Genomic DNA, 23,703 nt, shown 5'->3' with positions numbered 1-23,703 from the left:
GAATATAATCGCAAATATTATATCGGGAATCCGCAACTATCAAACGAATGGGATGTGCGTTTGGTACTCGATTAGGATATTTATACATACGATGGTAACACTATGTTATATATATAATATAATTTACAACATACGAATGAAGGGGGGGGGGGGGGGGGGGGGGTGGGTAAGGGGATTAAAGTGATTTTGGCATCTGCCGTTATATAACTGGTATTAAAGTCTTTATTATTATCTCAATATTTGAGCGGGTGACTTAGGTTTCTTTTGGCATTTTTTTTTTTTTTTGTTATTTTTTTATTTTTTCTTTAAATTCTTTTCCAGAACGGTATATATATATTGTTTTATTTTTATGTATATATATATATGTATATATATATATCACGCCTGGCTATATAAAGACGCATTCATTTCGTATTATATAATTTTTTTTTTTGGTTTTTTTTTTGCATTTTTTTTGCTATTTAATACGTAAATATGTTTATAACTGTCGTGGTTATAGTGTTCTCTTTTATAGGTAAAGTTTTATAAACGTTAGTTTTAAATGCGGCCCTCATTGGTTTGGGGTAGGCGTGCGCGCGAGGTATACAAATTCTCGTGTGTATTCAATTTTCTCGTAACGTTGAAAGAAAAGAACGAAAAACAAAAAAAAGCAAGACAAAAAACGGAAATAGAAAATCAATCTTCTCATTCATTCCCATGCATGTACGTATACCTATGCTGCGATAATTTAAACAATTCCAGAGGTGTGCGTATCGTACATACAATATTCTGCAGGTTTCGTCACTCATTTTCGTCTTTTTCTTTCCAATCTTTCTTTGATTTAATTACCTCTCTCGCATATGTATGTATTGTATTTTTTTTTTTCTTTCTTTACACTTTCTTTTCGACATCAGACTCACACAATTATGTCGGTACACGCGCACGCTTTCATACTGACGTCATAAAATATTCGCCCACACGCGGCGAGTGCGCTTTTTGGTTTTTTTCTTTAAGTATCTCTTTTTTTTCTCTTTTTCTACACACGCGGGGGATTCTATACAATATATCGTATTTATGTTTATACGCTTTCGTAATAATAATTGTGATAAATTATAAATAAATAAAAATTATAATATTGATAAAAATCAATGCCGGTGATGATAAAAAATAATTACAAACGTAACGGTAGTCGTACGGTCAATGGGTGATAACGCGTTGATGAAAAAAAAGGGATTAATGATATTTTTTAACAATGATGAAAATCATATTCGGCATATAATGACGACGATAATCGTTGCAGTTGGTATTTCGTGGGTTATAAAATTGAACTCTGCACCGTGGGATTAGCGACGAAAATCACAATGATTTCGTTAAATCGTTTTATCGGCCCGACTGCAGCTCGCTAGGATAAAGTCGAACCAGGATATTACAGACTAGTCGTATCGTCAACCTATTTTTATCCACCGGTCAATCGAGTATTCGAGCGCCGCTATCCACCTGCAACAGACAAATGGACATTGTAATGGAATATTATTATTATTATTATTATTATTCCTATTTTATCGCGGTGAAATTTTCGGAGTTGGTCGGTACCTCATCGGTATCTAATGACCACGTGACCGCGTGATGAACACGCGATCGTTTGGCTATTTGAAATTGATTTCCTACACGTGAACTTGTAATACTAGTTCGGATAACCGACGGTGGGAATTATACGGTCGAGTAAAAAATTAAAGTCGCCCGGTTTTTAGAATTATCGTGTTTCGACGCGGTGGTACCTCGATCGTTGGAATCTAATTAGAGTCAAATCGACTCTCTTCGTGGACCGAGATACGGAGAGGCATCTTGACCGGTGTCCCACTACTCGACTCAACTCAACGTCCGTTATTTACCACTGCGGTGATTCGAGAAAAGGTCATTAGTCATTAACCAATTGCAATGAACGTTCGTTGTCACAGATATCGAACCGTGTACACACATACCCGCTAATAATTATTATTTACATACCGATCCTGCTTCAATCTTCGTACGCGATGAGACTAATAATCTTATTTTTATTCAGTTTTTTTTATTTTTATTCATCTTTTTTTTTTTTTTTCCAATTACCAATGCGATCGAAGATACCGATGATGTTAACAAACCAGCTGCTACTTTATCCCGCTAGTTGGAAACTCTTAATGAGGCAATGTACGGAATATATTATTAACCGAGTTTAACGAAGCGGGTAGAGATATAAGTATAATATGTTTTTTTTTCGATTTTTTTTTTTTTTTGTTTTCATACTTATGAACAAACCTTTTTTTGTCCATTTCAGATTCTGTGGCGAAAATATGACTCTTTTGCGCGGAGTCCGGCGGTTGTAGTTCGAAGGCGTGTTTTCTACCGTCGGATCCCGAGGCTCCCCAGTGAACGGAATAACCGCGAACGCAGGCGATACCGAAGGCACGTTCCGCGTTAGCGTCGTCGTAGAAATATAGAACGGCGTCCTTCAATACGCAGTATCTGCGGGACCAACTGGACCCGAATTCTCTGCTTTGAAAAGCCTGCTGTTGTTTACTGAGGTAGCCGAAACAGTCCGGTCTCTGGATCGTGCAGGGAGGCATCTGCTGCAATCTTAATGACGCGTTCACCCAGGTGTCACCCTGCGGGAATCGACGTCAAATATAATCTCAGTTGACAGCGGCTCCTACGTCCGACCTGACAAACATCCACTCCGAAACGAACATTCAAACTCGTTCCACGGACGAATGAACACTTCGCCACTGGAAAATAATCGACAGCCAACGTCCGATCGGACGCCGTATACATTTTCGTCGTGTACAGCCAGGGGCATATTCGTGCGGTTTTTATCGATATCTCCGTCGCTCGACGTTCGAATTTCAAAGAGAAAAAGAAAGCGCAAATTGGGGGGAATCGTGCGAGAAGCATTACTTAGAGATCTGATTTCGTATATTTTTCACTCTAAGTCATTGCGTATGTACATAGTTTGGGGTTAATTCGTTTATTTATTGATTCTCCTGGTCCGATTTCGTTGCGTTTCGAATCGCCGAACGCTAATAGCCGAAGGGGGGATCAGTGAGACTCTGGGCGTGCTGCGGGCAACTCTCCGATAAGGTACGTCGGTAACCCGATATAAGGATGCGTCTCGAGATTAGGATCACCAATTAAAGCAAAGTCCGTTTGGTCGATCCGTTTGCCAGGGACCAGTCCACGAAGATACTTACCTGGTTGTTCTTTTCGACAGCTTCTTTTATGACCGTTGCCCACCGGTTGGCAGCGTCCTCGGTATCCGCTCCCAAGTGCAACGTTGGCGCTCCGGGTTTTGATATGGCGAAGCTGTGGGGTCTGACGTCGGGCGTTAACATTACCGCGTATTTTAGTAGCATAACTGCTCCCACTGGCTGTGAATCCTGCGGATCATAAAAACGTACCCGAAAAAATGATCGTTAAATACGTTCGAATCGGTCATGAGACTCGTTAAAGTTAAGACAGGTTTCCGATCCTCCGATCATTGCCACTCGATTCGTCTGGATCGATCAACTTTTCGGTATATAGTCAAAGAATTTTTTTTTAATGCTCAATACCCTTGACAGAAATGGCGAGGTTATTCGAATTCATTCTTCTTAGTATATTTGGCAGAATTTCTTTCATTTTTTTTTCTAGTTTCTGAAAGTGGAATATTGCCAGTTGAATTTATTTCAAGGACGCTCATTTATTGGCACTTTAATGCGCAGTTGGATAGAATCAGCCAAAAAAATCTTGTATTCCATTTTTGGTTCAAAGAAATTTCTAAAACTGTCCGATTACAGTTCGTCGAAATCGGACGATCGAAGATCCGTAGAGTCTATGAATTTTTTTCTCATTTTTCGCGACAACGCGTCTCAATTAAAGCAGATCGCGTTTCTTCGGGAATAAAAAAGAAATCGTAAAATTCGGTGTCCGTTTCTCGCGTGAATTTAAATGTACGCGTAATACACACGAATGTCGTTTCCATCAATAGTTGATTCTTCTTTTTACGGTTTCTTTCGTTTTTTCTTTTTTTTTTGCTGTCTGTGTAACGATCGACAACGTATAATTTGCGGCCATATACTAATTAAGATTGGCCATCAGTGGAATGTCAGACATACCTACAACGTATACGTTCACAAGTATCAACGACCCTCCGATCCTTATAACGTTGCAGTAAATTGAATTCAACCGTTCCCATGGAAAAGGGTAGAGAAAAAAAAAAAAACAGAAAAAAAAAAACTGTCAAGACAAGAAGATAATAAAAATTCCCCACATTTTCACGTGCTTATTTTTCGATTTTCTATTTCAGCATTTATGTCACGCGCGAAGAAGCTGCACACCACGCGCGCGTAATACTCGCAGGACATTCACTCGCCGCTGATTTTTTTTTTCTCTTTTCTTTCTTTCTCATTCTTATTTGATCTTTTTTTTTACTTTCATACAGTCGGCGTACACACCTGTATAACTATACACGTTCGTCATGCGGTCGTTTTACACCCTGCAGCGGCAGCGGCACGAGGATCTTAATATACATAATATTTATATATTCTCTACGAAATACCGCAAAACTCGTAGAGGCTGCGCATAAATGGTCGTACTCATCCTCACACTCGTTACCATACGTTCTCATGAATTTTTCACAACCTCCTCGGCGCATACACGGACGGTACAGACTGTCCGCGGCAAATCGAGTGTAAAACGAAACTATGCGCGTACGTGTACGCGTACATAGGATATGTAGATATTATATATGTACATTCGCTTTTGTACGTATGTATTTACAGCTCACCGCATCAGTCTTGTAGCAATAAAGGCAGTTGTCGCGGCGCAACGCGAACCATCTTCTGACCCATTTATCCGATGTCGAGGAATTCGAGGACGTAGCTCTCCTCCAAAGGTAACCCGAGTACAGCGGTGGCTCCACCGAACCTTCCTTCGAACCGCCCCTCGACGCTTGGGGTGCCTGTAGGATCGTGCACGTCCTGACAACCTCCAGTTCCAGTACGTCACTTCCCGAATGGGCGAGTCTCACGACCTCCGAATGAACGGCGTCCACCACGCTTCTTCCGTTCACCGATATTATGATGTCTCCTACCTCGAGGCCCGAGCTTTCGGCGGGCTTGTCCGGCTCGATCACCGACACAACGACCGGTTTCGATCCGTGAATTCGAAAACCGAATTCGCCACCCGGTTCCCGTTTCACTATCACCCTCTTGTCGCTTTCTGGAAAAAAAACAAGAAAAAAACACATTCGCCAATAAATCAAGCGCTCCGTTCGCCGTTTCATTCTTTTTTTCGATCGTCAATCGCGCGGGGTTAACGGGTTAAGTACGCCGGATATACGCGGCGTGTATACCTACAACGTGGGGATGGAATAAGCCTCGCTTTGACCTAAATTCGAGAAAACCGATGTTATCAAACGAATTACTTGGCCGGGTGGTGCGCTCATTCATAAGTCACGTTTAGCTTTGCGATGGATCTTTTGGTGGCCCCCGCGTCGCTGTATCCGCGCGACCCCTTTTCTCCCCCCCGCCACCCCCCTTCAAACCGATGCGCTCGGAAGCTACGCGATGCCGGTTACCGAAGGACACCCGGACGGACACTTCGCGCGATTCGATGACGAAGGATGACACGCGACGCCCGTAGACCTAATCGTATTTGAAAATGTGTTCACGCCGTGGTCCCAAATATGGTGTAACGAAGGGTGGCATAACGGAGGGCGATTCGTTGAGAGGTTTAAAATTTTTTTTACGTCATCTTTTCGACGGATACATTTGTTTCGCGAGACGCGAGAACAGATCATATTGTAAATAGAAATTGAGAAAGGAAAATAAAAAAGGAAATGGCAGGCTGTTACGTCAGTCCGGTAGACGCGTTACAGGTACATACAGAAACTGTGACTAAGTAGCGCGCGGCCATGTTACGTCAGGTCACAACTTTGCTCGTTTATTTTTAAAAGGACCCCCCGCGGTCATTCATCTAATGATACGTGCCACTTGACGTTTGAGGTTTTAAAGGATGCTGCGACGTAACGAATTATTTTTTTTCTACCTCCGACATTTGTTTGCTTCATTCCCGACGCGAAAAGCCGAGAGAAAATTTTTCATCCCCGCCAACGTCATCCGACGTTTTGGAAACTTGAAACGAAAAAAAGGCGCATCGATCAATTTTCCACCAAAGAGACCAACGCGGTATATAAAATTCGGGGGTGAGGTTTCCAGAAGGCGAATCCCACGGAAAAGTTTCCCACACAGAGTTTTGTGAAAAAAAGCGGACTCCGAGTTTTATGCGGAGCGCATTATCGTGCGATGTGAACTGAATTGCTGAGCTTCTTCTTATTCGCACCACGGGACCCTTCCACCGAATTCTGGGTGTACGCGCCCGAGGACCGGGGTTAATTAACTTATTCGGAAGGGTCAGCCCTTTTCGCGGTTCCCACGCTACGGCCGCGTGATTAAAATTTCTCGAATATTTTCCATCGCGTTATCAACGGCAGCTACGTTACCCTTCGGCGTGTTCAATATAACCTTGGCATTGATCTCACCCGAATCATAATTTCCCCGATTGTTTTTTCTCTGGCGGTTGATACCGGCCCACATTTTGCGCGAGCGAAACTTTCATTCATGCGTTAAAATCACAAATTAACCACCCCGCGGCGTGCGTCTGTAATATTAATGATTTTTTTTTCATCCCGATCTCGCCATTCGCGATACCGTACGGTATCGTTTTCGTGCAATCGTGGTGGTAAAAAATGAAAAGAAGCCAAAAAAAAAAAAAACAGAGGCTAGAAATTAATGTTCGCATCTCTCGCAACCGTACCCGCGACGTCGCGGGAGGATCGTAAAAATATTTTTAGATCGGTATCAGTTTTTACGCTAGATCGTATATACCTGAAATACGTTCAGCTGTTCTGAAAAATGACAAGTTCTCCACGTACGTATACATACGTTGTACATTACATCTTTAACGAGCGGATACTATTGGGTACGTACGTACGTCGTCGTAGCCTCGCCGTAGCAATATTTCTCCGAGGTGAGGAATTTTTATTCGCTTGTTCGCGTTATTAACAATTAGGTCAACGGCGGCGATAAAAAAAAATTTCTTCGGGATTATTTTCAACCGACTTCCTCTATCCGCTGTGCTATTTCGATGTACGCGGGCTACGCAGTTAAAAACGTGCGGATATAAAAATACGGTGGCGATATTCCGCGTAATACGTGTCGCCGATTTAATAACGTGTAGGTGAAAAAAAAAATTAATCAAAGAAAAAAAAAATAAAAGGCCACCCGACTCGACGCGACGATCGTAAACGTACCGTACATAGGTATGTGTACACATCAGTTTTACGGCGAGCTTCTTGACGATAAACAAAAGTTTCCATGGTAATTATTTTTATCGGTGTGAAATAAAAGGAACGACGTTTCAGATAATTTGAAAACCGTCGCGTAGACGGCGGATTGCAGCAGCGCAGGTGAGAGGAGGGGGGGGGGGGGGGGTGGATGAAACAATCACGCGGTGAATCGCGTAGGGTTCGACGTGTTATCGCGGATAGATGAAAATATGGAAATACCGGGTGGCGAGACGCCTAGCTTGGTCAATGCTTGGCCTTCCTTGCACCAGACCCTGAGCATGCATTTCAAAAGATCTTCAAGGGCACGTCTCAGAGAGACGTCTTCTTCGACGATCTCGGACGGGCAACCGGAACCCGCGGCGTCGCACACCATCTTCTGTACGGACACCGCTTTACCCCCTTCCAAAGACACCTTCACTCAGCGTTGTTACTTATCGCGCACCACTTCGACGACGTGAAACATGAGGGGAAAAAAAAACAAAGTCCAACAAAAAAAAAAAAAATATTGGCGAACCAAGATCGTTGGGTGAAACGAACGATCGAGGGCGACGAGGTATCCTTCGAAGGTTGGCGATCGGGTGGCGTCGATCTTCGCCGCGATTAATTATTGCGAAATGACGGGTCGCCCCGGCAGCGACGTTACTTGGTTCGATGGAGATTTTAGGTAGTACCCCGGTGGAATGCGACTTGACGCCCTGACCCACTGACTGTAGCCAAAAGTTCTTCTTCTCGGATCTCCCCTACTCTCTCTCGCTCCCGTCTCTCTCTTTCTTTTCCCTCTTTCCTTCTCTAGCTACAGTCGCAAGCTCATCTACCGAAGATTTTGCTCGGCCGCAGCGCCGCGACGCCCCGGTGTATATTTAGCCACTCGGTGTATTACGCGTACGCTTATTTAAAGAATTGTGAAGAACCGGATGACAATCCCATCCGTAAGTAATTTCGATCGTTCTCATAATTTGCGACGAACTAATGCGAATACGATCGATGACGAAACTGTACGCTCTACGTTGCCACGCATCGACTGCTGCAAGCTCGTCCGCTCCGGGCGTAGAGGGAGAACGAAACGGAGAGAAAAAAAAATAAAAAAAAAACACCTCCGACCAATTTCACACTCGCGGTTATTTTCTTATGCGATTATTTGGAACATCTTTACGTCCGAAAATAGCCGGTCGAACCCACGGGCCCGCATCCTGTCTATTTTGATCCCGTCTTGAAATTCCATTTGCAACAAATTTACCAGAATTTATGGCTTTGCCCGTAAACCATCGCCGATTGGAAATTAGAAGGGAAGTTTCGAACGGTTTCACGTGTAAACTCGAGTGGCGCGTATCTCGCCGGTGGGGTAACAATGTGCCATGGGGGAATGTCGAGTGCGAGAAATATTATATTATACATAGGTATGTATATACGGAGGTAGTCAAAAGCCGCGACGGACGTATCTATTAGACAAATGGTCGGCGAGTAACGAGTTCGACTGGTAAAGAAGATATAACGGGCGGCGTGACCATATGGTTCCCTCGGGAGTTGCGGGACGTCCGGTGTATAAACGTGTGTATAAAGCCAGCGCCGGAAAGTAAAGCGAGTATCTCGTGGTGAAACGTCGGATGTTCCAAAGCCAAGTAAAAATGGAGCATTGGGCCGGCCGTGTGCCGCGCGCGTCTCTTGATACAAAGCTTGGCTTATAAACTCTCGACGGTGAAAACGGAACTCGCTTCGTACACCTAACACAGCTGCTGCTGCATTGCGGAGGTAGAGTGAAAAAAGGAGAATGAACCTGGAGACAAGGGGGGGAAACTAACGAGATGAACGGAGCTGGAGAGAACCGAGGCCGGTTCAAGGGGTGCCGGAGGTAGGAGAAAAAAATAAATCTAATGAAACGAAGGAATGTCACGTTCTTGGACCATGAGCTATTTATAAAATACGCCATCGACACTTTCGTCTTTCCGAGTTCGCCGTTTAGCCCGCCGTTTCGTATATATCTTTTTAACGTTCAACGTTTTTGTTTATGGCAGGTTGAAGCCGTTCGCTCGCTCGCTCGCTCGCTCCATTCTGACGGTCTCTTTCTTTTTACGTACTCTGGGGGGGTTGACGTATTACGCAACTGTCCGAAGCGACGCCGGGCGTCGTTTCGGCCTGTCTCTCGAGACGTTGACGCGATTACGTTCAAGTGGCGTGGTCAGGATACCGTGAGGCGCCAACGCGATCTCTGCACGTACATGTATAGGTATATCTACACGCGAGTTAGCAACATGTAAAAATAGACGTCCCGCGCGATGTATACACAAACAATCGGGGGCGGGTGGGGGGAGGGAGGAAAATTGAGGCAGGAATCAAAGCTCGAACGCGTCAAGATTCTTGGCGCGAAATTCCACCCCCTGCGGACGGGTACGGGTGAGAGGCGGATAAAACGCGAGGGCGATAAACGTGGGGCACTCTACTCACTCAGACTCTTCATGTGTATCCTTTTCAACATCTCCCCGCTAATTTTCGCGTGTATCATCCTGCGTCTGGCGCCGTGATATTTCCTAGCGAAGCATTTCTCGCTCTCCGTCGAACCTTGGGAATCGCGACGTTCCCTAGTCGCACCGTCTGTAACGCATTCGTCCTCGTCACCCCGACTCTCCGGTTTTCGCCACACGTCGTTTCCCCGCGAATCTTCTATTCGTATCCAATCGCTGATCGGATAAGCCTCCAGGTTTTGCCCGTCGTTTTCTCTACCTGAAATACACACGTTGCGGAGAAAAAAGCCGGCGGATAAAAAAGATCGAGCTTTCCGTTACTCCGGAGATTTTGTTTCCCTTTGCTTCTGCAGGACAGTTCTAAAATTACAATTTACCCGAAAGGACCTCCATACTGGCGTCCGTACTGCGTGCCTGAAGTCTTCGCCGACTGTAGTCTTCGCGGGGGCTGCTGGACCTCGCGTTTCTCTCCTCGGATTTCGCCCTCACGTCCGAACGGCTACCGTTGCTCCAGAGGTGCCTCCTCTCGCTCTTGTCGAACTTTTTGTACAGTCGAGGACCCGAGTACTTCGTCGTCGTCCTGCAGCCCTCGGGGGAATCCGCGAACCCCGCCGGAGGCTGGACGATTTCCTCCTGGACCTGCAGGAGCAGCGGATCGGGATCGGGGTACAGGTGAATAAATAAATTCGGCAGTTGGTGTACGCGTATAGGTATACGTCAGCGGACGTTGGCGGGGGTATCGGGAGGTAGAGAATCGTAGATTGGTTTTTCGAGTTCGATATAATTTGCCGGCGGATTTACACGAAATCCCCAAAGCCCCGACCACGTTGCGTCGTACGGCGGCGTGAGTTTATCGTATATGCGGCTAGCTACCCGCAGACCCCGTACGCGCGTGGAAACAGTTCGATAAATTATTCTTGGCATGGTGTTTAGTTATTCGAGACTACAGACCGAATAAATTAAGCTGCAGTTTCGTTCCGACTGAGGTACGGCGAGCGAGGCCTAAGAAAGCGGGAATGCGCGGCTACCACCGCCGAAACCTTATACCGCGTCTAGTTACCGTTTGAATAATTCAGGAGGTCGGTATACGTTTTCATTAAAAAAAATCTCTTTGCAGTATACAAGCTCGGCCCGGTGACTCGAACCGACTAATTGGCGTTCTCAACTTACTATTCTAATTGTCGACGTACCACAAAACGCTCCGCTGCTCCAAACTCTCTCTCTCTCTCTCTCTCTTCAGAATCGGAGGAGAAGAAAAGAAGCGCCGGGGATGGGTGAATACACGATTTTTGAATAAGCCACTTTACCCCTTTTATTTTACTATATCGCTTTTATTCGTCAGAGATTCCAGAAAATCTCATTATAAATCTAATTCACTCCGTACCGAGCTTTCGCGATGCATCGCAACCGCTTCGGGCCCCGCTTTGTATTCATTCATTATATTTATTTCAATATAACACTGCTAACCCATACACGACGTACGTGGATGCGAGGTACAAAACTTGTATATCGTGGGCGCAAAAAAAAAATATATGAAAGACCCGTTCGTGTTTATGTAACATATTATTTGAAAGGGCTTTCATCTCTACGGGAAAAAGGCGGAAGTCGATAATGGAACGACGGTGACGGAGAGTTCGCCGCTATTTTTCTTCGAAAAAGTTTAGTCATTTCGAAAGTGTTATGCGCCAGGGATCGCGAGTTATATTAAGGGAATAACCTTCCATTGGCGCATATTTTTTCATTCATTTTTTATTTTTTTTTCTTTCCGCCTTCCCTTTCGCTCGGTAGCGGTGAGTCGCGATCTCGTCGAGACTCGCGAGCGCGCGCTCCGCGTCGTAAATTAATAAAATTGACGGGTTTTTTTTTTTTTTTTTAATATTTTTATACAAAATTACCTCTCTGCCGCAGTTGTGGCAGTGGGGAGCGTCCTGGGCGATCCACGACGAATGGTCCGCCCCTTCGCTGTAGAATACGCTGTCACTCCCCGGGCTTACGGACCTCAACGATTCCGCGGATAAAGCTTTCAAACGAGCTTCCGGACTCGGTGATTTCACAATTATCGTCGTGTGCCCGTTGTGACCGGGACTCCGCTGATAATGTCCACCCGGACTCAGTCGACTCGAGGATATTTCCACGGGTCGCGATCTCCGCCTCGGTAAACTACCGGTCAAAGCTGCGTTTTTGTCCTGCGCAAGTAAAACGCAGAAATCGCAGAAATTTGACAGGAAAAAAAAAATCTTTCGAATCGTCGAAGTCCCGCACACCTCGATGAAACGAGCTGAAAAATTACCTCGTTGCTTTTCCGCCTCGACGTCATGTAACCGCCGATTTTCTTTCTCGGACTCTCTCGCGTTCTCCTGTGTCTTCCCCCCTCCCCGCTTTCTCTGGTATGATGGAAATGCCGGTGATGACTGCAGCTCGAATCGTCCGACGTCGGAATGTGGGTAGCATCTTCGAACGGTTCTCGCCAGTCGTCTTTCTGCGGGCTTCTTATCAGCTGTTGCTGTTGCTGCTGCTGCGATTGCTGCTGAGCCGAATCTCTCCTCTTATTGTTACGATGAGGACTTCGAACGTTCAGCGGTTTCACTCGAGATCTGTATCTGTGACTCGGGGTCGGACTGATCTCGCGATTGTCCGAGTGAACTTCGATCCGTCCGTTTTCCACCTCAGTACCTGGCTGAAAGTCTAAGGTGATGGTTTTCCGGCGTCTGCGTCTCTCTTCTTCGGACCAGAGGTGCGGATCCGGCGGCGATTCCGCGTAGCCCCCCGAACTCGAACGGCGCTCCTCCTGAAAAAATAAAGTCACAAGGTCGAACGCTGAAACAATTTTTTTTGTCTTTTCCTCATTGAGAACTCACGTCGTGGTCCGGTTCGGTTTCAGAAGCGGCTCCGCTGAGGGGCGCGGTGGGGTAGGAATCCTGAAGAGGTTCCGGCATAGCGTCTTCGAGGTCGTAACTACCGGAGCTACTGCTCGACGTCGATCTTGCCGGGGATGGGGGCGGTTCTACTCCTGGTGAAATTTCTGACTCTTCGATTATGGCGGGTGGACTACAAGGTTCTTCGATCACAGCCTGTGAAACGGTGAGTAATCCTTTGTGATGTTAACGTTTTTTTTTATGAAAAAAGTTTACCGTGTGTCGCCCCAGCGTCGTGTGCGACAGAATGACAGATTTTACCCCGAGAAAAATTCTCTTCCTACGACGGAGGGTTGGAGTACAAAAAAATCAAAGGCTGTAGTCTTTGATATTTTACGATCTCTGAGGCCGAGGAATTCATATTTTCTGAAACGTTAGAGCTGCCGGTTTTTACAGTATTTTATTCACAAGATAATACCCGTTGACTAAATGGGACTACGAATTGTTACCATCGAGTTATCGCAATTTTTCGGCTCCAAGAAGTGATAAATTGGCGATAATTTTTTTTGTTTTATAGATAGATCAATTTGGTTTTCAGATTCGGATTTCTGAAGTCAAAATACATAGGATTACCGTAGAAACTCTATTGAAAAACATTGTTGATTTTCGAGCTGAGAATTGCAAAAACTCTGAGCGGTACCCCTTGGAAAATTCTTTTCGATCTCTACGAGGGAGCCCGAACTTATTGTTAGCTGGAGTCAGGTAGCCACGGGCGCGCGGTTTGTTTTGGTGCGTCACCTCTGCTCAGCCCCGAAGGTGACGACTCACAACAAAGCGCTACGCTGCTGGCTACGCTGACTCCAGCAAAGCTCAAGTTCGCTGGTGAATTGAAAAAATTCGAATATTTCGACCCATGCATGGATTGAGACGACTCAAAGCGGGTCTACGACTAAAAACCGATCGATACGTCTCATAATTTTTCTGCTGCCAACAGCGAATAATAGATGATTACTCGATCGATTGCATGAGTAGATGATTTTGGCTTTCAGATTTGGATTCCTGAGCTAATTATATGTGAGCTTACTCTTGAAGAACCAGAAAAAAATTCGATTTTTGAGCAAAAGATAAATCATTTTTTTAATTGGGTTTAATATGCTTTTCTAACGTATTTTGATTTCAGGAATCCGAATCTGAAAGTAAAATTGCTCTATCTCTGAAATTGACCGAGTTATCGCCAATTTTCAGCTTTTTGGGGTCAAAAATAAAAAATTGATTTTTCAGTCTATCTTAATGTAATTTGAGATCAGGAATCCGAATCCGAAAGAAAAATTGATCTATCTGCAAAAATGACCGAGTTATCCTCATTTTTTCGCATTTTTCGGTACAAATTTGAGGATATCTCGAAGGGAAAAAATCGTAGCTCAATTTGGACAACGGATTCGTGTTCCTAAGGTCAAAATACATAAGAAATGTGCCATACGATCAATTTTGAAAAATAAAAATTTTTGGCCAAAATTTGAAAAAATCGCAAGGGGTACCCCTTGGAAAAATCTCAAATTTTGGCAAAAAATTTTTATTTTAAAAAATTGATCGTATGACTCTATTCTTATGTATTTTGACCCCAGGAACACGAATCTGAAAGCTAAATTAAGCTACGAATTTTTCCTATCGAGATATCTCAATTTTTCTGCTCTAAAAAGCGAAAAATTGACGTCAAATCGATCGTTCTGATACAGATAAATCAATTTGGTTGACAGTTTTGGAAAATTTCTCAACATATTTCAGCAAAAATATTGTCGCATAACTGACGAAAAATAAAGCCAAACTAGTAAGAGAACGAAGAACATCGTACGCGACTTTTTTTAAGAAAAAAGATCATAGAATCGATGAAAAATGTTTAAAAGAAGAAGAACCTACACCCGTTGGTCTCACGTGTTCGTAAATAAGGTTTAAGATTTTACGAGCGAAGTATCTTAGCTCATCGCTATCTCCACCGTACAGATGAGTAGAGTAAAAACTCCTATAAAATGTCCATAAAATCGGGAGGGGGGGTGGGGGGGTTCGCTCCACCGACTACCGTTCGCCATGAAAACTACCTCGACACCTGATGGAATAGTTTATCAGAGTTTCTCTTACCTCACTTCGCGCCAGACTGTAAATTGAACTCGCACTTTCAAAGGAACTCCCATCAGCCGCGGTCGCCGTCGCGGATGCTGGAGCCGATGGTACCGCGTTTGAACTATGAAGGTGAGGATGACGAGATCTAGAACTAGTGGTCCCGGAATTCCCTGTGGTCGTACCCGTACCCGTGGAAGTATTCGCGGTCACGTAATCCTCGGTAGTCGAGGTCTCCGAGACGTCGGTGTTCGTACGGCCCGAATCAGTTCTGACCAGGCTCAAGCCGAATTCGCTCGACGACTGAGACGGTGGCTGCGACAGAGGCGGTGGGACAGGGCTACGTCTTCGAAGGCCACTTCGCGGTCTGCCGTTCCGCATTGAAAACGGAAGAGTTTCGATGCTGGCGGGCGAAATGAAAAAATAACTCAACATCTCCTCCGACTCGAGCCCCTACCCGCCACTTCATCTCGAATCGAGGGTCTTGACTCACCTTGGTACTGGACTGATCGGGGTGGCCGGTTCGAGGCGAATCCTCGGACTCGGAGGACCGATTTCCATTTCGTCTTCGGCGTCCAGCGCCTCGGTGTCCATGGAAGATCGTTGCTGATGCTGAAGCAATAGGAGGTGCCTTCTTCTCGAGGAAGGCGTTAGAAGGGCCAGCGAATCAGCTTGGAGAACGGTAGCCTGGGACTCGTTCCATATACCGTCGCTGTGGTCTCTCGTCACATCGTTCGCCAAAGAATCGCTGGAGGCGAACGGGGAACCCGTAACGCCGACCGATAGTTTCGCATGAAGTAAATGTCGATTCGATGACACGCTCTGGGGACTCTGCGGTGCCGCCTTTTGGGAACCTGATACCGATTCGCCGGTGAAATTGAAGGGCGCGGGCGACAGGGGTATTAAATGACACGCTGATACAACCATTCAGAATTCATGCACAAAGCGAAATCAAACGTCTACAATTTCGGGACGATTCAACGTCCCTGCGTACGGGGTGGGTGGTACTCGAAATCCCATTCATCATCGGACTGGAACATGAGCTCTGTTTGTTTTACCTAATAGCGTGAATATTCTGGAAATCTATATATAGGCTTTGTATGCGATTTCCGGTTTTAAACAATTTTCACATACATTCGTAATTCGGGGGCTACAAAAAATAGCCGCATTCGTAATACCTGATATCGACGTGGGTGCGGTCGGGGAAGTGGGCAGAGATCTGTGAAGCAAGGTTTCACCGACGATCATGGGACATCCCTGATTCTGGACACCGTCCTCGAGAGAGACGCTTCTCTTACGGAACAAACCCCGTCGGACTAAGTTTTCGTGAAACTCCTGAAAATTTCATTATCCCATTAATCCGATCCGACTAGAACCGAGGGGGGCTTTCGGATCGCTCGGGTCGCCCCCACGTACCTCTTCGTTGTGCTCTTCTCCCGGCGGTGTAGCTCTGAGAAGCGCGAGATCGTCGGGTGTCGAGGAAAAAATAACCGGAGCTCTGCTCGATCTGCTCCACGGATCGTGATGATTTCTCCTGCACGTGTGAGGATAACTCGGTTCGCTGGCCTCCCCTATCAATTCCCGTCTCTCCACCTGAATCTCGCCGTCCGACAGGGTCTTCTGCAGCGGCACTATCCGTCTGTGCGGTCGCGAATTCTGACCGAGATTCGTTCGGGCGCAAGGGGAAACCGGAGCGGGTTTGAAGTCGATCAAAATCTCTTCGTTGTCCGAATCGACCGGCTTGTCGTCAGCCTGGGATGGAAATTGTTTTTTTTTTTAATAGCACGAGCGTCGCGCGGGGATCTTTCGACGTTCCTCACCTGATCAACGACGTTATCCGGCTCCCCGTTCACCCGATCGTTGATCGGAGGTTGAGGTGCGGTAAACGTCGGCGAATCGGGCGGAGTGTTTACCAAAAATGGCGACCTCGGTGGTTCTTCGGATTGCGTCCTCTGAAGAGGTTCGTGTTCACTTTCGGTGTTCCCGTTGACGGGAGTCCCTCCCGGTGAGGTGGCTCCCAAGGGTGTACCCAGTTGTCCGGCTTCCGAGTAGCTCTTTGTCAATTTACGACCATTCAAAATACCGTTAGTCTGAGCACCTTGGGAGACCATCTTCACCCGGTGGATCGTCCTTGGGCTAAGTGTTATGGGCGCCGCACGCCCTCGGGGACCTTGAGGAACTTCCGTCTGGGTAGCCTGCGTCTTCATCACTCCGCGTTTCAAAGGTTTCTCTTTGAGTGTACAACAAAAGCGGTCAGATTAAGATCACTCTTGAACCATTAGCCTCGAGACAATTCGGGAACTCGAGGGGTGGAGCCCCTCGTGATAAGAGAGTAAGAGAAAAAAAAAAAAAAAAAGTTATAGAAAAAAAGAGGAGAGCCGAAAGAAACGTGAAAGAAAAGAGAGGCGAACACGCGGCCCTTTTTTCCACGTTGTAAAACTGACTGTAAAAAGCCCGTTGACCGGTCGAACTCACCGAGTACCAGAACACGGGGATCTCCAGGGTTAACGTAGGCGTGCGTCGAAGGTAGAACCGCGGAAAGGGATCCTTGCATAGTGGGTTGAGAGTCGATGAGTCGCTCGTGGGACCTGGGGGGGCTCCTGGCGCGTGGCACCTCGAAGGAGGTCAAGGTGTGCGACCTTGCGAAACTGACGTGTTTCGGTCGCGGCGGCTGCTGCTGAAGCGCGGGCCTTACGGGGTTGATCGGATTTGGCGTAGAAAAAGTCGGGGGTAAGACGGGTCGAGGACCCTCCAGTCGCGTCGACTCCTCGTCCTCCGGTAACCACGTGTACCTTCAATAAATGGACAAGGATTCGGTTCGTCTGATCCACAGATTTTTTTTTTTTTTTTTTTACATATCCCCCCGCTACCGCCGAGTGTGGAAAATAGGCGACGCGGGCCCACGAGGGAGCCCCCTGAGCCCGGGGTAATTAATAATGAAAGCTGAACTGCAATTCGTCCAACAGGTTGTATTAAGGTCCGCGCGCACTTAGGCGCGCTAATATTAACACATTTCGCAACCGTTGTAAGGGGTTACGATCCTACCCCGACCTCGTAACGTCTCGGGTTCATCCGATACTCCAATCCCTATACATGGCAGCGATACGTTTCAGTTAAGTTTATTGAAACCCGGCCCCCACCTTCCGCGCAATGCTAGGTACGCCCGGAGTATAGCAGGCGTTAAATTGCAGTTAGGGATATACCACGAGTACTGTAAGAATGCGAACTCTACCGTGTACGAGTTTCATTTCAAGGAAGATAACTAGACTTCGAGCTTTCGTCTAATTTGATCTGTTCTTCTCTCGAGAACCTTTTTTATACACCGACGTCGATGTATATACAAAAGCACGGAAGAGTAAACAACATCTTGGCTAGATTAAATAGCCGTATCGAGCAACTTTTGAACCCCATCGCTTCCAACACACACACACGTGCGCGTGTGATACTCGTAGCGATTTGACGAGTGTGCGTGGACGAGAGCGGGGCTCTTTTGATACACGAAGAACCGCCGCGTGGTACGTGCGAAGCGATTCGGTGTGATCGCGCGTCGCCCAGGACATTCTCTTCTCCTCCTCGCTATCGTCGCCCGCGATTCGGTCCGTTCTCAAACCCGCTACGTGACCCCGATTTCGGGGACTCGCGGGCATGTCCGGATACCTCGGCATTACTCGGACAATTTCCGACGAGCTATCTTTTTCCTCTTTATCGAACCAGATCGCCTCGATGAACGGCGCGTACGAAATTCATTCGCTCGTAGCATCCGGTATGCAGGCGGGAAACGAGGGCCTCCGTGGCACACCGAGAAGAAAACCCATAAATTCTCCACTCCGCGAAATTAGCGGAGACAACGCTCCGGTCGCGGTAGCCAAATAATTTTTCTCGAGCCACAAGTTGTTCGAGCCCGAAGCGATATGAACCGGCGTAAATATGGGCGTACAATGAGAAAAAAAGACGAAGAAGAAGAAAAAAAAGACTAGAAGAGAAGAGAAGAGAAGAAAAAGTAAATGGAAAAGAACGGGGCATTCGTTGGCCGTTCGAATACCGCGGATCGAGGACTACGAAAGTCCGCGCGCTCTGGCTTGCCAACTTTGGGTTGTAATTGCAACGTTACACGCGCGTACCGTGCCAACTTCGCGCAGCTCGTGCATATTGTGCCTTCCCCTCTCCAAAAGTTTGCGAGAATAAAGTATTATTTCTGATCTTCTTACGTGTACATCGACTTTGCCCCATTACGTATTCATGAGGCGGTTTATTCCGAACCACGTCTGTGGCCCGGTGCAGCTGCTGAATGAAAAATCGGATATGCGGTATTTCTAAAACGATTACCCACCAACTATTTCGCTGCGCCGCCGAAGAAAATGCCCCGAGTTATCCCGCACAACTTCCTACGGTAAATTCGGGGGATGTTTTATTCCTCCCCCCTCCCCCTCCCCCTCCCCCCACCCCCTCGCCTGCAATCAAACTCGTCAGATTTGACGGCGAGAGATCATCGATCGACGAACGGAAGACACGGAGAGTCTAATGCGACTCCCGAGTTGTTTACCGAGTCACGAAGCGTCGGGGTTCTGCAGACAATATAATGACCGTTTCAATCGCCATTTGGCACCGACTCAAACGTACGTTAAACTCACGACGTCTGGGTTCTCCGAACCGCGCGGATATTTAGCTACCCCGCGTGGGTCGCGACGCCTAATTTTTTTCCATCTTTGTCGCGGATTACCGCGAGAGCGACAGGGCGATCGTCCGGCGAATTTATCTCCTCGTTAAATTCCGGGGGGGGGGCTTTCGTGACTACCGATCTGTCGGGCTTACCTTTTCGGATCGGGAGTGGTGCAAAACGAAGTCGGTCTACGTCGTACGTAGGAATCGTTGGAATAATATTCGTCGGCGTCGTACCTCCCCTGATTTCTGGCGTTGCTGGGATAAGGCTGTTGGTGAAGAGTCCTCGGGTAAGGTGCGTCGAATAGATTCTCCTCGCTCGGTGCGCCACGCACGCAAGCCGACAGTATCGATGCCCTGGCCGACGTGCACGGCGAGGGACCACGCGAGGACAAACAACCGAATATACCACCCCCCGATCTCTCGGCGGCGTCCAACTGACGATTCGTTATGCAATACTGCTCCTTGAAATCCTCGCGCGAATAGAGCGGCGTTGTCCGACGGTCGCTGAAATCACCGTGGAGACTTCCACCACCGTGGAGATCGGCCTGCGTCGAGACGTCCACCTGACGAACGAGCATACCGTCACCACAATTTTTATTATACTCCCATTTTTCACCCGACGTATTGCGCCAATTTTTATCACGCTCGGGAGGGGGGGGTGGAGGAATTTACAATGACGATGATTCAAGGAAATTGGAGGAGTCAGGTTTTGACGACAAGTTACCCCGTCGATTGTGCCCCGTAATTCCTTCATCTTAGCGCATTCGAGTGAAAAGCTATTGAGGTATTATGGGGGGGACAAATGATAGCAACCAATAATTCATGAGTATGCTTTTAGCCAAAGGTATCTTGTTTTCATTGTCGGCCGTATCGGGCGTCCCGGATTCCTCGGGGAGGAGGTGGGAGCGTTTCTATTGAAATGTATTAATCAAAAGAACTTCCAGGTTGAAGGGTGTCGGGAGGATCTGGTTTGACGTTTGCGGTAAAAATGGCTTGAGATTCTCTTTTTATGCGTGTACGTGAAAAAACAAAAAACAAAAAAAAAAAAAAAACAGAGACAAAAAAGATCCTTCGGAAATATCGCAGAGCCCGTCAACCGGGCGGGGATTATCCACCAAGGTTTTCAGTTCAGAAATTACGCGAAGATGCACGCGTTACGGATTAAAGTAATCAGCAAACGCCCCCGCGGCTAACCCGTCAACCGTATAATAGACGAATGAAAGGTACGCGCCGTAGGCAACCGACTTGACGAGAAAAGAGCGCGTACTTTACTTCGTACTTTATTTTACTCCACTTTTCACGGGGAAAAAACAAATCTATCCCGCGGGGTAGTACTAGGTACACTGTACGGACCTCGCGAGTCACCCTCGAGCGTTTTTTGCTGGAAACAAGTGAAAAAACAAAAAAAAAAATACAGATTATAATCATAATGTTCCGGTGTTATTTATTTTACTTGTTTTTTTTTTAATATTTTTATTTCCTATTTCGTTTTGCCCCGCTTTTAGCCGCACAAATGCGTGCCGCCGAGGCACCCTACCGCTGCAGCGAAATCCTTCAGGATACGAGATAATATATTTGCGTGGAATTATTTAAATAAGTACGGTTGCTTCTAGGGGTTGGCGGTGGGTCGAATCCAGCGAGCGTCACCGGCGCGGTAACTTAACGTTTACGGTCTTCTATTAAGCCGGGTCCAACGATATTTTCTCAACCAGTTTCTCCCGCTAACAAACTAACTTAGCTGGAAGCTACTACGCCGCTGCTGCAAGTTTCGTTTTAGCGTTCTCTCGCGTGTAGTACGTGTGCAAGAGGATCTCGCCGGAGATGAGAAAGCGGAGAGAGAGAAGGGAAAACCGTGAAGACGGGGGGAACGGCAGAGACGAGTGACTCGGGTAATTGACCGTAATTAAAGTAGGGCTCGTCGAGGGGCGGAGGACCGGAAGACGGGGGGCGGCGGGGGTGCGGGGGTGCGGGGGTGCGGGGGTGGGCAAAAAGTGAGTAAAGGGGAACCGGGTAACGGGGGAGACGGGGGGGACGGGGGGGAGGACGGCGAGGTGGCTGACCCGGGGACGAAGGGCAGCGGGACGAGTCGCCCTCGGTAGGAGGATATCACCGTAGCGTACCGCGGACGGTTGGAGCGTCGGAGGCAGGGCCGCGGCGTTCCCCGCGACAGCCAGGGCGCGGGGGTTCATCGCGATCTCCTGGTGGCGGGTCCCGGGCCCCGGGTGACCAGGGTATCCCCGCGTCCCGTAGGGCCCGGACCTCGGGGCCCCTGCCATGCCGCGTGGTTGCCTCGCCCCGTGGGATGATATCGATCGAGTTTACGTGGAGCCCTCGGCCAAAGAGGATCCGCACGTCGCGTCAGCACCACCGACGACCCGTCGCGCGGTCCACTACTACCTGTCCCGCGAAATTCCCCTGCATCTCAGCACTCGCGAGCACTCCTTTCCCGAGATAACGGAAAGACGGACTGCACGCGACACCACGACGCGAGAGATGACCACCGGGAGCACCGGGCTACGGCGATGACGATGAGGACGGGCGGCGTCCTCGCCGCGGTCTTTAGCTCTGCGGAACACCCCGAAAGCGCCACTGTCGCGGCGCGTGCGTCTCTGGACCAAAAATTTGTCGACGGTAGACGGACAAAGTCGTCGTCATGGCAACCCCTCCCCTCGTACGCCGCGATCGTAGGTGATAACCGCGCCTGGCCGCGACGCTCTATACCTGTGTTGGGGCGTCGCGACGCCGCCGGAGCCGGCAATGCAGACTGCCACCCTTATCTCGACGCTCGGAAAATTTTCACACGGGATTAATACTTACCACCCAAGGCGACACCGAGCGATGGTATAATGACGGATATCGAATCATCATCCCCTAACTGCGACCAGCGCAAATCCCTCCGAACAGATCGCTATTTATCTTGAATAGTTGAGTTTACCAGCGAGTCGTGTGGACCGGTGCCGAAGAAAATTAGAAAAACGAAAAAAAACATCCGTCGTAGAAACAACCCCTCGGGACTTTTTTTTCCCGTACGTCGTACGGCGCAAAAAACAAACCGAACTCGCCTCAGCTATCTTGATTCGACTCCGCGCTTTTCGAACGTTCTTGAAAAATTTTACAGCAAACAAGCGGGATCGGCTCCTACACCTATAACGCTTACGAGGAAAAGTTTTCTATGTTTGCTTTCCTATATTTTATCTAGCCACGTTTTGTGTACCTACATTCCCCTACGCGATCTGCTTTTCAATACCACGTCGACCGGAGAACAAAGCTTCCAAACACCGTTCCGCACGCGGATGATCGGTTTTACGTGACACAGACGTTTTCCGGTGCCGCCGTTCCCATCAATTTTCTCGCAAACTCGACGAGTCTATTCGATTTAAAATTGTTGTGTCGCCGTTCGTTCCCCTCGTCCGCGTATCGCCGTAAACCGTACCCTGAAAGAACATCCCTCCGCGGACAATGGCGTAAAGTCAATCCCGCGATGACGCGGTGTTCGATTGACAGCGTGATTCATTTTTTTCTCGTTCAGTCGTTGGAAATCGTAACTTCGAAATCCGATTACGGTAAGGTGGAATTTTTAAACAGAGCAGATTTTTTTCTACCACCCGCGATATATCCGCCTGAAAATTCTTTGATATTATCCAACTCGTGGCGGGACGTGCTTCCGACGTCTGACGTCCGGACTCGTCTCGGCGGAGGAGGTATGACGTCCGTGATCGCGAGGTATAGGTACCGCAACCGGTGGGTTTCGCAGAAGCTCTGGCGATAAGGCGAACTCAAAAATCACCCATTAGACCACTAGTTGTGAAAATTATTAATCTTAAACCATCGGCGTGCGGAGCATCTGCTTTAGCTGGCCAAATAAACATGGCCGAATTTATAGAACTGAAATAAGAAGATGCCAGAAGTTTGGGACGGTGGGGATGAAGATTCACCGCACTTGCGGCACCTTAGCCGCTGTTAGTGCGGTTTTCAAACGCAAGTGGTATCGAACACCCGTTCGAAAAACGGTGGAAAAGACACCACCTTCCTCGAATTTTATAAGAAACACGGTGGATTTCGGGTACGAGTGAAAAAATTACGTGCGACGAATCGCCGACGACTATCCAAGCGAAAAGAGGACTCGCAATTAGGAGTTGAGCGAAAGAAAGACGTCAGATTTATTAATCTGCGATAACATCATTTTTATTGCAATCTTATACCCTTTTTTAAAGATACCACCACCGTATAAACTTTACGGAAAGATTGCATGCTCCTACCGCATGGAAAAATT

General features: G+C 47.4%; 2 protein-coding genes across 3 annotated transcripts in view; one reads left to right on the top strand and one right to left on the bottom strand.

Annotated features, from left to right (window-relative positions):
* Positions 1-204: 204 nt before the first annotated feature.
* Positions 205-22,012, bottom strand: LOC105692678 (beta-1-syntrophin). 2 transcript variants are annotated; one of them, XM_048654380.1, is made up of 17 exons: positions 21,551-22,012; positions 19,581-19,993; positions 17,244-17,560; positions 16,589-16,998; positions 16,185-16,520; positions 15,947-16,103; positions 15,262-15,622; positions 14,790-15,171; positions 12,657-12,869; positions 12,089-12,586; positions 11,694-11,984; positions 10,176-10,437; positions 9,782-10,057; positions 4,778-5,211; positions 3,204-3,389; positions 2,275-2,621; positions 205-1,476 (listed from the first exon to the last, which is right to left on the bottom strand). In XM_048654380.1, exons 1-17 carry the CDS (start codon positions 21,704-21,706, stop codon positions 1,425-1,427), a joined length of 5,091 nt encoding a protein of 1,696 aa, XP_048510337.1. In that variant the 5' UTR covers positions 21,707-22,012; the 3' UTR covers positions 205-1,424. The 2 variants fall into 2 exon arrangements, with proteins under 2 accessions (XP_048510337.1, XP_012267447.2); XM_012412024.3 differs by lacking the exons at positions 9,782-10,057; positions 10,176-10,437; positions 11,694-11,984; ... (8 more) ...; positions 19,581-19,993; positions 21,551-22,012 and adding an exon at positions 7,559-8,058.
* Positions 12,860-23,703, top strand: part of LOC105692639 (potassium voltage-gated channel protein Shaw) — a 29,929-nt gene continuing 19,085 nt past the window's right edge. Inside the window, exon 1 of the mRNA XM_048654383.1 lies at positions 12,860-12,879. The gene's annotated coding sequence lies outside the window, so the exon portion shown is untranslated. The remainder of the gene's footprint in view (positions 12,880-23,703) is intronic.

Source organism: Athalia rosae, chromosome 4, assembly GCF_917208135.1.
Source record: "Athalia rosae chromosome 4, iyAthRosa1.1, whole genome shotgun sequence".
NCBI classification, from domain to species: domain Eukaryota; kingdom Metazoa; phylum Arthropoda; class Insecta; order Hymenoptera; family Athaliidae; genus Athalia; species Athalia rosae.
The sequence above is the reverse complement of the archived record's forward strand: the minus strand, read 5'-3'. Positions and strand labels throughout refer to the sequence as shown.

Coding starts and splice junctions, on each gene's coding strand:
- LOC105692678 (XM_048654380.1), bottom strand. CDS start 21,706: ATGGCAGGGGCCCCGAGGTCCGGGCCCTACGGGACGCGGGGATACCCT. Junction 19,994..21,550: donor CGACGCTCCAACCGTCCGCG/GTACGCTACGGT, acceptor CTCGTTCGTCAG/GTGGACGTCTCGACGCAGGC. Junction 11,985..12,088: donor CGAGGCGGAAAAGCAACGAG/GTAATTTTTCAG, acceptor TTACTTGCGCAG/GACAAAAACGCAGCTTTGAC.